Source organism: Mustela erminea, chromosome 15 (assembly GCF_009829155.1).
Source record: "Mustela erminea isolate mMusErm1 chromosome 15, mMusErm1.Pri, whole genome shotgun sequence".
Classification (NCBI taxonomy): domain Eukaryota; kingdom Metazoa; phylum Chordata; class Mammalia; order Carnivora; family Mustelidae; genus Mustela; species Mustela erminea.
Genome location: NC_045628.1, coordinates 10,555,045 through 10,570,692, shown reverse-complemented (window position 1 = coordinate 10,570,692; position 15,648 = coordinate 10,555,045). Strand labels below are relative to the sequence as shown.

General features: G+C 42.4%; 1 protein-coding gene across 3 annotated transcripts in view; it reads right to left on the bottom strand.

Annotated features, from left to right (window-relative positions):
• Positions 1-11,274: 11,274 nt before the first annotated feature.
• The window catches only part of TMTC4 (transmembrane O-mannosyltransferase targeting cadherins 4), a 63,305-nt gene continuing 58,931 nt past the window's right edge, over positions 11,275-15,648 (bottom strand). For 2 of the 3 annotated variants that reach the window (XM_032314391.1, XM_032314392.1), the window contains exons 17-18: positions 13,464-13,533; positions 11,275-11,877 (exon numbers count right to left, since the gene is read on the bottom strand). In XM_032314391.1, coding sequence (XP_032170282.1) covers positions 11,729-11,877; positions 13,464-13,533 — 219 coding nt within the window. In that variant the 3' untranslated portion in view covers positions 11,275-11,728. Of the gene's footprint in view, positions 11,942-13,463; positions 13,534-15,648 lie in introns of all 3 variants that reach the window. The other variant, XM_032314390.1, reaches the window with a different exon arrangement.

Sequence of the window (15,648 nt, the reverse complement as noted above, 5' to 3'; positions counted from 1 at the left end):
GGTTGTCGGGGACAATGAAAGAAATGACTTCCCGTCGGTCCCTGGCTACAAGGACTAATCTTGGACCCCAGAAATTAGAAGAGTGAAGACCTAAAGCTGAAGGAGAATTTTTCTCTAGAGACTTTGTTCATCCTGCGTTTAAGCAATGCTCCTTTTGGGACCCAGGTGACAAGAAGGGCACAGGGTTAGAGGTCTGCTCCTGTCACCTCCCAAAGACACATCTAAGTAGTTACTGGAATAGCAATAATCCCCTTAATCTTTTTCTGCACCTTCCACTTTTTCATATATGTGGACTAGTTGAAATCTCATTACGATTTGATTTTTATCCAAACATTTTGGATAATGTAGACGTGGTTGTGTTTTAAATGGATGTACAAATCCAAAAGAAATCTAAAAGATCAGATCCATAAGCCATAACTTATTTCAGAGAGTTCTTTCTTGTCTTGAGAAGTTCATAATTAAATTGAACTAGTAAAAAACCACCTAGCATATGTTTTTCACAATTTATTTAAAGAGTAGCAGTAAACATCTTAATTTTTTTTAATGAAAAATGATTCCCTTCTTTTCTTTTTTGAGGGAGGACAAGTTATGTTGGCAAAAGAAAATGAGCCAAATACATGAATAAATAATTCTGCTGGTAAAGGAAAATAAAAGTCAGTGACAAGGCGAGCGTTCGGTTACATTTATTACCAGGTAAGGCTAAAGAATCTGATTAGAACATAGATTTGGCTCTATGGGATGAAGTCTTCAGCTAACTCTCAAAAAATAACTCATAGACAAATAGTTTAAAGTAGTAGTTTACAAAATGTGCAAAACGCAAAAATGTGTAAAATGCAAAATGTGCAAAAATGCTGGACCCCAGTCCAGCAGTATCAAAGCATCTAGGAATTTAGAAATGCAAAGTTTCAGGGACACCCAGATCTCCTGAACCACCAATTCTAGGAGTGTGGCCTAGCATGTTAACCAGGGTTTATGATGCACATTCAAGTTTGGGAAATATGATTTAGTGAAGATTTGCTCTAGTGCTTCTCAAACTGAAATGTACATGTGAATCAACTGAAGATTTTGGTTTAAAATGCAGACTTTGGTTCAGGTAGACTGCAGTCAGATCTAGAGTCCCAGGATTTTCTTGTGTATGGGCACACACAGGACAAGGTGTGAATACAACCGCCAGGCAAGGCAAGGGTGTAGACTTCCTTTAGAAAGGTGAGAATCACGCAGTGTTTCAAGGAAACTGAGTGGTCAGTTACAAGTACATGGCTTGTTAGTTTAGGATTGGTGGGTTTAGGAACACAGTTGACCCATGGAGGCTATCAGGTTGCATCCAAATTGTACAGATGAGTCACTGGCGGAAAAGGGGCCGGCCACCCACCATCAGTTGTTTTGTGTTCATTCAGGTCCTTACTTTGCCATCTGTAATCTCCCATATCCTCCAGGCTCGGGGTCAAGCGTACAAATGACTTACATAGGTTTAAAGCTCACCAGACATGTCTTTTATCAACTCAGATGATTCAAACCAATTAATTATCTTCAGTTGGAATTACCCATTTTGCCCATCGTTGTTGTCTAAATCCAAGCGGGCAATTGCCAAGCTCTGTTTTCCAGACTTCCTTGAAATAAGGTAGCCAAGGTAGATGCCCGATTTGTATTTATATTTGACTAAATAGATTGCTACTTGATGCGAAAGAGCCTGGCCCCATGTCCTGCACCCCTCCCACATGCCTCCAACATTGCAAGTAACACACTACAGATAGGACACAGCTTCATCTTTTGAAACTGTAGTTATGGGGTGCCTGGGTGGCTCAGGCTCAGCCTCTGACTTCTGCTCAGGTCATGATCTCAGGGTCTTGGGATCAAGCCCTGTATCGGGGGCTCTTCTCAGTGGGGTGCCTTCTTCCCCCTCTCTCTCTGCCTGCAACTATGCTTACTTGTGATCTCTCTTTCTGTCAAATAAATAAATAAAATCTTTTTTTAAAAAAAGAAACCCTAGTTACAATGTGAAATAAATAACAGAACAAGGAGACTATGTAAGAAGCTTGAAATCTAAATAACCCTACAAAATCTACTGAACTATTACCAAATTATCCTAACAAATCATTTTAAAAAGTCATAGTTGGCCCCAAATAACCTATGACATCTATCCAGCACTTGTTTTTGTATGGCCCATGAGCTAATGAGTTTTGCATTTTTAAATGCTTGAAAGGAAAAAAAGAATGCTTGTGACCCGTGAAATTTTCATGATATGAACAGTTCAGTATTCAAAAATAAACTTTTACTGAAAACATAGTCATGCTTGTTCAGTCCAGGAGTCTGTGGCCCACAAAGTCTAAAGCTTTAGGGCATGAGTCTAAAGCATTTAAAGCAAAAGGGCATCTCCCCTTTTACAGAAAAGTTTCTACCTTGCCATGTAGTTTTTTGCTCTGGCCTCTGTTACGATACCTCTGCTCTAACAGCTGATTTATACAACTGATTCCCTACTGGCCTAGGTTTCCTGAGGGCAGACTTGTAGCCTTTGTATGAGTTTCCAGCACTTGCCACTGTGGTGCAATGGATTAAATTAGGTATTCAATAATATTTATTTAAGTGAAGTTTAATTTGATCATCTTCCCTGTGTATATCTGTATGAACTTAACAAAAAGCCTTTGCTGTTCAACTCAGGATCCACTAATTAGGCTAATTTAGAAAATTTTAGAAAATTTGTGGGCAATAAGGAGAAACAAATACGTTCTCCAAATAATTGAATTCCTTCCTTCCACTTCTAAACCGAGCTATACAAAAAACTGTTCAATTTTAAATTCGAAAGCAACAGGGTTATTTTTTTCCTTCTTTTCATTCTGTCAAGTTATTTTACTTAGTACAAGAGATCTTAATGCTAAATAATTCCCATGGCAAAGAAATTAACGAACAGAGGGGAAAAAAACCTCATGAAACTATGTTCTTTCATATTAAATTCAGTCCTGGTATTTCTGGAACTAATGTTTTAAAGATGATGTGCGCTGCTGTCAGTTTTGTTTTTTGTTTTTTGTTTTTTGTTTTTTGTTTTTTTTGAGTGCGAAAGAATGTACACGAGCAGGTTGGGGAGGTGCAGAGAGAATCCCAAGCAGAGCCCCATTGCAGAGCCCCATGAGGGGCTTGATCTCATGACCCTGAGATCATGATCTGAGCTGAAATCAAGATTCAGACCATCAACTGACCCAGCCACTCAGGCGCCCCTTGCTGTCAGATATTTAAAATAAGGTGTTGACTTTTTCTCCACAAAAGAAATGCAGTGTCTTTTCTAAAAAGTCTATGGACTTTTCCAGACAATTCCATTTGAAACTGTATGCTATTCATGCCCATCTTCTGTATTTCTAGGAATAATAAGCAGGCTAGAGAGATTATATGTGTGAGATTGTATCATTAGTTTTGGTGAATATATCCTTAATCACGAATTAGAGAAGAATTGTAAGAACTCCCAGAAAAAGTTATTTGACCATCCATCATGATGGAACCTAATTCCATTGCAGGGAGTCATTGTTAGGCTACAAAGCAATCTGAGCCTATAATATTGTTGCCACTGTTCTTCCTAAAACCAGAATCAAGTAATTTAGTCCTGCTTGCCAAACAGTAACTTTTTTTTAGATTTTATTTATTTATTTGACAGACTAGAGATCACAGGTAGGCAGAGAGGTAGGCGGAGAGAGAGAGGAGGAAGGAGGCTCCCCGCTGAGCAGAGAGCCTGATGCGGGGCTCAATCCCAGGACCCTGGGACCATGACCTGAGCGGAAGGCAGAGGCTTTAACCCACTCAGCCACCCAGGCACCCCAGTAACTTTTTTTTAAAAAAGACTTTATTTATTTATTTGAGAGAGGGCGAGAGCAAGAGAGATCGCAGAGAGAGAGAGAGAGAGAGGGAGAAGCAGACTCAGGGCCAAGCAAGGAACCCGATGTGGGGCTTGATCCTGGGACCCTGAGATCATGAACTAAGCTGAAGGCAGATGCTTAATGGACTGAGCCACCCAGGTGCCCCCAAACAGTAACTTCTTAAAGGAAATAATGCTCACCTGGTGCCTAGAAATGTAGATAGTACAAGATAAAATGCAGCTCGATTCCCTTGAGCTGTTGATGTAGGAAACGGACACATTTTGAGTGCTGTTATGTATGTGCCCTGCACAATTTGACTCTTCTCTTATTTTATCCCATGAACAAGAGTATGAAGCAGATGTTACCCTTCCCATTTTACATACGAAATGTCTCTAAGGGGCTAAACAACTCTCTTAAAAGGCATGCTGCCAGCAAACAAGCGTGCTAGGATTTGAACTCATGTCCAAGTGAGCCCCAACCCAAGCTCCTAACACGAGGGCTAAAATAGGGAAGCTGGGTGGCATACATGGAGACGTACGTCGTCTGGGCTAATGGTTTCTTTTATATTTGAGCCTTGTTGTGTAAAGTACTAATTCCAATGAACAACCCTCGATGTATAGTTCTGTCTGTGAAGAGCTTTCATATGCGTGGTTACGTCTGAGGCTGACTCCTGCGTCGTGTGATAAAGACCAGGCAGAGAATTTCCTCCTCTTGACAGATGAGGGAGAGAGCTTATGTTGCTAGCCCATTCTCACTGACGATTTCAAATAGCAGTGTCTCTTACAGTCAGTGCTTTTCCAGAACAAAATTTCTTAGTAAGAAAGCAGCAGTCACCCACTGAAGGGGGATATCTGACATATCACTTCAGTGTATCCGTGGGAGGAAGGTGGTTTCGTGTCTATTTTGCAGCGAATATAATCTGTGCCTTCTCAGCCTGACGAATGGCAGAGGCGAATTCTCCTTTTTCAGTCTGAAGTATGTTTTACCCTCAGAATATTTTGAAGGACTAGAAACTTTGCAGATATTTTGTTTCCACAAAGGTGTTGGCATTTCAAACATTCTTACATTTCACAAGAAATTTTTTAATGACCATTTATATCAGCATCCAAGGCAGCCTACTTTTGTAACTTTTTATGGTAGACTTCTTAGTAAGATTTACATTTTTTAGAAAAAAGGGTTAAACATCTGAGGATGTTCGAAAACCACTGGCATAGTCCAAACATCTTATTTCGTAGCAGAGAAATTAACAATAAAGCAACAACCACCACTACCATCATTAATTTTATTAGAAGCACCTTAGACATGCAGTAAGTAGTTAAGTGGCTCATTCCAGGTTCCTGGTAACTAATGGCAGGTTGGAAGTGTTTGTAACTAACAGAAAAATGACTTAATGCCTTGAACTTGACCCTAGGATAATCTCACACTCCTGGTCTCTGTTCTTTCCACTTTATCACCTTGTTTGCGGATGTGTGCAGATTCCTAGACCAGTACTCTAAAAATTATCATCCATTTACTTTATCAGAAAGTTCTAGAAATGAGTAGTTTTGATTTTTCTTTGAGACAAATCTCAACTCCAGCCATCAAAATCAATACTATAGAAACGTAGCTGCTGAGATGAATCTTTTTTTTTAAGATTCCATTTATTTATTTATTTATTTATTTATTTATTTATTTATTTATTTTTGTGAGACGGGGTGGGGCAGGGGAAGAGAGAGTATGAGCGGGGGCGGGGAGGGGCAGAGGGAGAAGCAGACTCCCCTCGGAGCAGGGATCTTGATGTGGGACTTGATCATAGGATCCTGAGATCATGGCCTGAGCTGAAGGCAGATGTTTAACTGACTGAGCCACCCAGGCACCTGAGACGAATGTCTTTTTAAAAGATGGATAAGGGGCACCTGGGTGGCTCAGTGGGTTGGGGCCTCTGCCTTCAGCTCAGGTCATGATCCCAGGACCCTGGGATCAAGCCCTGCATTGGGCTCTCTGCTCAGCGGGAAGCCTGCTTCCCCCTCTCTCTGCCTGCTTCTCTGCCTACTTGTGACCTCTGTCTGTGACCTCTCCTCTCACGAAGACACCAGTCTTTGGACTTAGGGCCTGTCATGAATCCAAGACGATTTCATTTCAAGCTGGTTAACTCCCTCTTTCTAAATGAGGTCCTATTCTGAGGTTCCTAGTGGACTTGAATTTTGGGGTGATGCTATCCAGCCCACTACACTTGTCTAAGGTCATACAACCAATAAATGAAAGAACAGGATTCAAACCCAGCTGGGAACACATTTTCTTCCCACATGCAAGCTTTATGCACTCAAATGCCAGCTATTTCCAGACAAGCACGAAGACAGTCACATAGCATCTAGAATCTAGTGAAGATATGAAGGCATGGTTCAGAGAAGAGTCTACATTGCACGCCCGTATTTCAACCCGTGTTCTGGAAAACGCTGCCACTCAGCATTGTTCTGGAACCCCTAGTCTCCCCAGAACCTCTCTCGTGTGTTGGGCAAACAATTTAACAACCACCTTGGTTACCTGAGTTTCCCTTATGGCGTCTCCTTCCCACTGATGCCCCTTAGCACAGCTTTATTACAAACACGTCCGTGGTTCTCTTGAGTAAAGATTTCTCTGTGATGCCACACATGTAGTTCATTTATCTAGAAGGAAAAATTATTTCAAACGAAGCAGATGTTTACAAAGTAGAAGGTGAAAAGTCTCTCTTGTTGCCACTTCTTAATACTCAAAATTGGCCAATGTCAAGATAAACTGTAACTCCTATATAAAAGTTTAAAGAGATTGGAAAATGAAGGAAGAAGCTGAGCCTTAATATTTAGTGTCTTCTTTTGGCTTCTGTCCCCACCATTGTCTTCCTTGTCTCCATGCCAAGCGCGCTGTCCCACATAGGACTTTTGTTCCTTCTACTCTGAGGTGGATTCCAGCTTCCAATTTGTATCTTATGGGGAACATTATCTTAAAAGAGCCCATACCCTAAATTAATGTTTTCTTGGTAGAATTTTAGAGGTGAGAGAGATCATTTAAGAATCTGGGATTTTAAAATGAAGCTATAATATTCAATAATCATGTCTGGTCATTATTAGTGAATATTTCATGTAATATTAAGTGCTTTGCTTTACTGAAGACCAGGGTTACTCAATTCTGAGGATCCTTCTATTTGGGCCAATACTCTAAGTTCATCCCTTTATCCATGCACAGTATGGCTGACCCTTGATGGGGCTTATGCCTTAGTACCCTCTTCCCCCTGATGCCCAGTGAAAATTTCACTATAAATATGAGGCCCATAGGAGAAGGCTGGGGTGTCTGAACCAACATCTGTTACTGTGACATGGAAAATTCAACCTGATTTTAACTTTCATTTCCTTCAGGAAAAAGAATCACCAACTGATGGAGAATTTTGAACACAGAAGGAAAGAAATGTCCTTACAATGTGTGACTTGGACAGCTGCAAATGTAGAAGACACCAATGCCTGGCCGAGGGCCTGGGGACTCCCCAAGAGAAGTCCCCCAGAAGGGGGGCTGGTAACAGTGCTTCTGGCTGAGGTAATAAAGACCCAAACTCCACAGGAGTGGGAATCCCCTCTGTTTGCACTTTCCATGGTATCCCCAGCAGCCGGCACAGATGGTGCTCAAGAAAATATTCTGTATTGGGGGCACCTGGGTGGCTCAGTCCATTGATTGGCTCAGCCACTGACTCTTGTGGCTCAGCCACTGACTCTTGATTTCAGTTCCGGTCATGATCTCAGGGTCATGAGCTCAAGCGCCATGTTGGGCCCATGGCTCAGCTGGGAGTCTGCTTGAGATTCACTCTCTCCCACTGCCTCTGCCCCTCCTCCCTCTCTAAAATAAATAAATAAATCTTAAAAAACACCTTAAAAATATTTTGGGAAAAGTAACATGAGAATAGCACAAGAGATCCTTGTGGGGGGATAGTTCTGTATCTTGACCGTGGTGACCGCACAAACCCTCGCACATGGTAACATTTCACAGAGCGCAGTAGGCAAATGAGTACGGATGAAACTGATGACATCTCGGGAAGGTCCATGGATGTACCAAGGTCGATTCCTCGCTGTGATATTACACCGTAGTTCCCCAAGCTGTTACCATTGGAGGAAACTGGGTGTAGAGTATGGGGATGTATTTCTCTATTTTTGTATTATTTCTTACAACTGTACATGAATTGACTACGACCTCCAGATAAAACGTAGTAAAGTGAAAAAAAGAAAGTAGTGATGTCAGGGTAAAAGCAATCCCAAACGTAGTAGAATGTGAGTCAGGACCTGCCTTTGAAAAGCTGAATCCTGTTTGGGGTTTTTTCTAAGTTTTTATTTAAATCTCAGTTAGTTAATATAAGCTAAATCCTATTTAAAAGATAGAGGCCCCTTAGGGAGGAGATGCACGAGTCACAAAGACAGATGCATGTGTGGAAATCCAGGGGTGTCCAGGGGTGGATGCTCTCCGGCAGGAGAGAAAGAAAAGTGGAGAGCTGTGAGTTTAGTGCTACGTGCTCAGGTGGGAGAAATGCACGATAGGCCCCAAAATACAAATCACAAACTTGGGACCAGTGCCGTGTAGAGTGAAGGGGGCTCCAGTGACCTGAACATCATACTTGGCAGAGACTCTGTGAAGATTCTGGCTGGACTTACTGACGATTTTCATTCCCAGACTGGGGTTTGGCCAACCATACACATGTACAGATGTGTCTATATCTGTCTCTATGTGGAACTTGTAACACACAGGGACTTTATTTCCTCTTTTCTAGAGCCAAACTCCAACCAGATTCGGGTCCTGACTCTTGGCTCCTACCAGTCTGTGTTTGACCGTATGGGAACACTAGCATTCCCTCACCCACCCACCTCCTGTCCATCATCAAGTGACTCCCAAGCACTTCTTAGATCCGTTCACATGTCCCTGACTTCACTGCCACTTGGCCACCGCAAGCCCTCAACCTTCCCTGGACACATGGAGGGTCTCTTCGTTCTAGTTCCTCCCCCAGCGGCAGCCCAAGTGATCTCAAAATAGAAATCTTTTTTTCTTTTTTTAAGATTTTATTATTTATTTGACAGAGAGAGAGATCACAAGCAGGCAGAGAGGCAGGCAGAGAGGGAGGAGGAAGCAGGCTCCCTGCTGAGCAGAGAGCCCGATGTGGGGCTCGACCCCAGGCTTGATCCCAGGACTCTGAGATCATGACCCGAGCTGAAGGCAGAGGCTTAACCCACTGAACCACCCAATAAAAATCAGATTTCTTAATTGAAATCTGATTGTGTTGCCTGCCTGCTTTGTAGCCTTCCATCTTTGAGGACCATTGGGTCTGCGAACCCTGGCAAATCTAGCTCGAGCTCCCTCTACCTGGTAGAAGGCACAGTTGTGGCACCCTCCCACGCACCGTCAGCTGGGACAACCGAGGCTTAAGCAGTGCTAAATGGCTTGCTTATGACATCACAGTGGGAGAACATGGACCCAAATCTAGGTTTTCTCACCCCAAAGTCTAAGCTGATAGATGCAAATACGGCCGTGGATGTCCAGTGCTTTGCTGTGGGGCTCTGGCTTTTATTCTGCATATGATATTTTAAGTCAATACTTTGGAGTACATATAAAGATCATGCTTAAGACATAGGATAGAATCAGAACTCCAAGGAGCCCCATCGAGGGAGCAGGCGAAGTCTAAGGGGGGGAAAGTTTTAAGAGAGCTACTTGTAAGATGCATGGAAACAGGGAAGAAATGTAGCAAAGAGACGAAGACCTCACAAGCTTTTCAGGATTTTGCGATTTTACCCCCAGAGTGGCAGGAGGAGGCTCAGGACTCTGAGAGTTCTCAAACTGGAAACTTCCCCCGGGTCAGTCTGGACAACCCCCCATCCTAACCCCTACTGTGATCAGCAATAAAAACATTAAAATAAAATAAGGGGGGGGGACCCGGGAGACAGCGTCCCCCTTCCGATGGCCAGTGGAGTGTGGGGACGGCGAGCCGGGGAGTAGAGGGTGGCCGCCCACAGGTGGCGGAGAAAGAACAGCGCTCGGCTCCGCAGAGACAGAAGACAGCCTGAAGCATCGATCAAATTAATGACTGTTGTCTCTGGAAAGAAGAGAGCCGCGACAGAAATCCCCAGAGATGGAGTGGTGACAGCTAAGGGGACCGCTTCTGCAGGCAGGGGTCCCGGATGTGCGTGTCTTGATTTGACGCAGAAGTTTTAGTATCTGTAGGAAAAAAAAGTCCTGAAGGAGCTTTCACAAGAAATATTTTTCTTTACTCTCAGAAGGCAAGCACCGTTTTAAAGAAAGAAATTCGCTTTAAAAACAAAAAAAAGATCAACAAGCCTAGGGTGTATCTATTATCCGCTGGGCTGAGGACGGTAGGAACATAAATAAGACTAAGACAGCTGCTGCCCCTGAGAGATCTATAAATTGTTACTGTTAGTTTGGGACCTTTTAAGAAACATTTGAAACACAGCACTTTCTCTCTGATGTATGTCAAACACCAGCACTTTCTTTCCTGATGTACCTCAAGCCATGGTAAGTTACAATTTCTAAACGGCAATTCTACGCAGATCTGTGCCCACCCCCGCCCCAATGTGAGTGCAGAGAATTCAATACATCTCACTGTGGATCTGTGCATCCCATTCTCTAAACCTGAGTAACTCCAGAGTGCAGTCCTATTAGGGGTCCCTGACACCAAAGAGAAGCCACATGCCAGAAGGACGAATTGGTCACGTTGATTTCATTTTAAAGGGAAAGGAACACAAAGTTCACTAACTTGAAAATCATCTATTAAGAGGGCAATGCGACATCACACAGTACCAGTTTGTGTAATAATTTTACTGCATAAGAAATTAGAGAGATTGCATAAATCATTAGCTCAACAGCATATACAGAAGAATAGAATAAAGCAGACATGGTAATTGTGATCAAATAAGACAAGAAAAATTTCAATTTTGAAAAGTACCACAAATACCCCAAATGCGGCTCCTTTTAAGAGAAAATTTACCTCTTGCATTTTCTGGATATAGTAATGACTACAGTTCCATTAAGCCAAATGGAAAACTGCTTTACAGCTAAAAACATAAAAAAGCAACTTACATAGATATGTAGCCCTCTTAGTACTGGATACAACAAAAACAAAGACATCAGGCTGCCTGCTTTTGCCTAAAGCATGGCTTGGATTTCTATTAATAGTAACAGCTTATATAGAATACGGACACTACATAATTTCCTATGTTACGAAGCTGAAATTAGGAGAATCCAAAGATTATTACAGGAGTGAGTGTCTTCTGATGGGGAAAAAAGTATATAAATATACTAGATGTTAAAATTTTCATTCTTCATTCAATTTTTTGCCCTGTTCAAAACATAAAAATACAAATAAATATATTTCCTTACAAGAGAAGTACACTGCTAAAAAAAAAATTAAAAAACCAAAAATCTTAATTTATTCTTTCTTGTCATTAAATAAAAATTCAAATATACAGACACATTCAATATTTATATAAATTGGAGTCAGTTTGTCATTCCTTGCTCACGACCGACCTATAATAGCGCTAGTCTCTATTCAAGGCTCACACCCCCCGTGCAGGTTTCATTCTACTGCACATCACTCCAGGTAATTTTTTTTCCTTTTTTCTTTTTAATTAAAAAAGATTTCACTCTTGGAATTTGAGAATTTACATTGGAGTCGTCTGAAAAAATACAATTTCAATGCAAAAACCACATCGAGCTTTCGAGAGTATATTGCTGGTGCTGTAATCTTTTTGCATGTCTTTGTTTTCACAGAAAAAAAAACAGAATAAAATAAACAACATGTAAGACTTTTAAATGGTTAAACATAACCACGTAATATTAATGATAGGCTTCATGCGCGCAAACCAACAAAAATGCAGACGAGAGGCTCAGACGTCTTTCTTTTGCATTTGTTCCAGCTTTTTTCTTAACAGACCGTAATTCTCCTTGGTTCCTGATGCAGTGGGGTCAAGCTGCAGAGAGATTTCGTAGTGCTTTTTGGCCAGGTCGAGATGTCCCCAACGATGATAGAGCACAGCTGAAACAGCAAGAGATGGGTTTCATTGGAAATGCTTCTGAATACCTCACAGTGTTCCCAACCGCTTGCAGAAAAAGAAAAAAAAAATTACAGCACCTCTGCAAACAGTTCTCAAAAATCCTTGTTTAAAATAATATTGTTTGTACCACAAGCATTATTTATTATAACCACACTCCCTGGTAAGTGTCCGTTTAACCACCTCCGGTCACTCCTGGAGTTCTGTGTATCACTAGACATGAGTCTTCTCCCTACAACAACATTATTACATAAAGAAGTAAAAGGAAGGGGTGCCTGGGTGGCTCAGTGGGTTAAAGCCTCTGCCTTCAGCTCAGGTGACGATCACAGGGTCCTGGGATAGAGCCCCGCATCGGGCTCTCTGCTCAGCGGGGAGCCTGCTTCCCCATCTCTCTCTGCCTGCCTTTCTCCCTATTTGTGATCTCTGCCTGTCAAATAAATAAATAAAATCTTAAAAAAAAAAAGAAGAAAAAAAAAAAGGAAGAGTACGCTAAATTTGCCAGGAAATTTCCAGGAAGTCAGGCTGCATCGAGCTGGGCTCCATCGCTGCTCAGAGCCCTGCAGCAGTCCAGCATCTGAATAATGACGCCCCACCTCTTTTTGGCAAAGTAACAGCTTGTTTGTTCCTCACTGGAAATAAGGGCGCTAACATTAAGATCTGACCAGAAAAAAATGGCATCTAAAATCTAATTATTAGAATGGTAAAGCGTCTGATTATTATTGTGATTTTCTAAGTAAAAGTAACTTTTTACATGGGCAGGGGAGGAATGGTTGCTGCCTTGTGACTTTCCCAAGAAGAAGCTAGAGTCTGTAGGGAACAGGTTTGGTTAAAAACACATTAACACGGGGTGCCTGGGTGGCTCAGTGGGTTAAGCCGCTGCCTTCGGCTCAGGTCATGATCTCAGGGTCCTGGAATCGAGTCCCACATCAGGCTCTCTACTCAGCAGGGAGCCTGCTTCCCTCTCTCTCTCTCTGCCTGCCTCTCCATCTACTTGTGATTTCTCTCTGTCAAATAAATAAATAAAAATCTTAAAAAAAAAACACATTAACACATGGAGCATTCTCAACATCCACACTGTTATGCTCTAAAAATCTTAATTATTGAGATGTGAAAATGGGCGAAAGGAATTCTAAGGGATAAATCATTGTAGACGCATGATTAGCCAAGACACGAGAGAACGTAAGAACACAGAGGAGACTGGGCTATAATGGGGAAGGACGTGAGACCAGACACTTCCAAAGTACTTCTCAGTTTAACATTCTAGGATCTTTCATACAAAAGAAGAAAATCAAAGCAGATCATAAGAAAGGGATAAACTGAGAGGGGGTTATTGGGGTTGGTCTGGTCATATCATTATGATTTGTAAATATGATTATTACATAGCTACCTTTTTAATGTGAGAATTCCTTAAAAAAAAAAAAACTTAACACATCTTAGAACCAGATTATAAAGGCCAATACATGTTAGATTGGAAAAAAACACATTCTCCCAACTTTGATTTTACAGAAAGGTACCCATTTCTTTCAACTTACAGAATTTCGATAGAATCCAAACTAAAATATTTCCTTACCCAAATTGCCATGGTAACTTGCAGCATTTGGATGAGCTTTAATTGCTTTGAGGAATAAAGCTTCAGATTCCTAGAAAATGGTATAAAAAACAAGGTATTGCACGACACAAAAGCCACACAGTTTTGTTGCTTATGGTTTTCACACTTGTAATGTCCTCGTTTTGTACCACTGGATCCTTCCCACAGCAAAATCTGGGAAGGCGGGGGGGACCACACCCTGCTAAGAGGTTCGGAAGGGCAATCAGGGAAGGGCGCCACGGGGCGAGGTGACAGGGCCGCAGGGAGGGAAGACGGCGGTTGGCTGCAGAGAGAGCACGGATCCGCTAATGAGCTCTGCCTCCCACAAGGGGATGGAATTTTGCAACTTGAAGGAAGTAGCTCCATTCAGGTTTCCGCGGAGAATGAGCTTTCAAAGTCAAGTGGCCAGGAAGAGGCTGGGTGGTTGAGGATACCCACAAAGGCGTCATTTTCAGTCAGCCTCAATGAACTCACTTCTAATATTCTCAAGGTAGGAGCTGCGGCCAATTTAACCTCCCACAAGAACTCTCGGCCCTCTCAGCAACCCATAAGCAGCCCATTGAGCTGGAAAAAATAAGTGGAGAGAATGAGGGAGGGACGGCCATCTGTCATCTAAGCGGTCACAGTACTGTACATGACCATGACCAAAGGCTCCTGAGGCGCGTGGACGGATTCTTGTATAGACTTGCACTTCCTCCAGATAGGGCTCGCTTCCAATCGGTTTGCGGTGAGGCACGGCCAAGTGTCTTCTTTCCCTATCTTTATGGGACCATGGCTGCCTGGATGGTTCCGTTCGACCATAATACCAGCAAATAAAGATGCCTGACTCTTCTCTGTGGACACCTGCTGGGGTAGCTCTTCGCACCGTCTACATCTGTGTTCCCGGAAGGGACACGCAAGTGCTAGTGAGTATCAAACACTAAGCTGAAACAACTCAAGTTGTTGGTTCGGGGATGGGCTTGCTCCTTCTAGCTGCATGATCTCCGAGTTTTCCAAGGGGGCTTCCCACATCTAGGATCATGGATTTTAGAAAGTAGAGGAAGGCAGATTTCTTTGTCCCGAGATGGCCTGTGGTACTCCTGAGAAGCAGGCGGGGCATTTGGGCAAACATCTCTGGAACCACAAGCTTTGTGAGAGAGCGGGCAGAGAAAATTTTGTATTTTGGAAATGTCATCCAAAAAGGACTGAATGAAGACATCAGGATAACATACAAGATGTCAGCAAACATCACTTCCAGAACTCAGCATCTACATTCCAAGGTAGAGCAGCTGAAACTCTTTCATGGTAGTGTAAGGTTCTCCTGCCATGTTAGGTACATTGGGAAAAAAAAAAAAATCAGATGCATTGTAGAGATTTGTAGCTACGCTCTAAGTAGTTATGCTTTCTGACAACTTTCAAACCTTATCATTTAGCCTAAATTCTGAGAAATAGGAAGGCCAGAGACTCTAAATCGACTTTTAAAACTTCTTCTCTTTCCTTATCTTAGGCTCAGCGCCCTGGCCTAGACAATTAGGAAGCAAAATATCTAGAAAAATAGGAAGCCCATTTCTCCGTTCTGCTCTATGGAGTATTTTCTACTCTATCTGGAACGATGTCAGCTGGAAGTCGAATGGACCGTGGGTTCTGTCCCCTTAATAGAATTCTAGTTTATGGAGCGCCTGGGTGGCTTAGTGGGTTAAGCCTCTGCCTTCAGCTCGGGTCATGATCTCAGGGTCCCGGGATTGAGCCCTGCATTGGGCTCTCTGCTTATCAGGGAGCCTGCTTCCTCTTCTCTCTCTCTCTGCCTGCCTCTCTGCCTACTTGTGATCTCTTTCTCTGTCAAATAAATAAATAAAATCTTTAAAAAAAAAAAGAATTCTAGCTTATAGACTATGGGATGATGGAAAAATCAAAACAGTGGTTACAGAGACTGTCTTCTGAAAATGAGCGGCTGTTGCTGGTGGCCGCTGGACGTCCCGGCTGACGGAGAAGGCTGGAGAGGAACCTAGATGGGAAAACCACAAACCTTACCTTCCTCCCCCAGCTCTACACGGGTAAACCCACGAAACATAAAAATTCACCCCTTTAAAAAGCATGTCTGGAGCAAAATCTAGAAATGTTGAAATGTGTGCTGAAGCTATTAAACTCCCTGATATTTAAAAATGAGAGACATGTATGAAATGGCTTA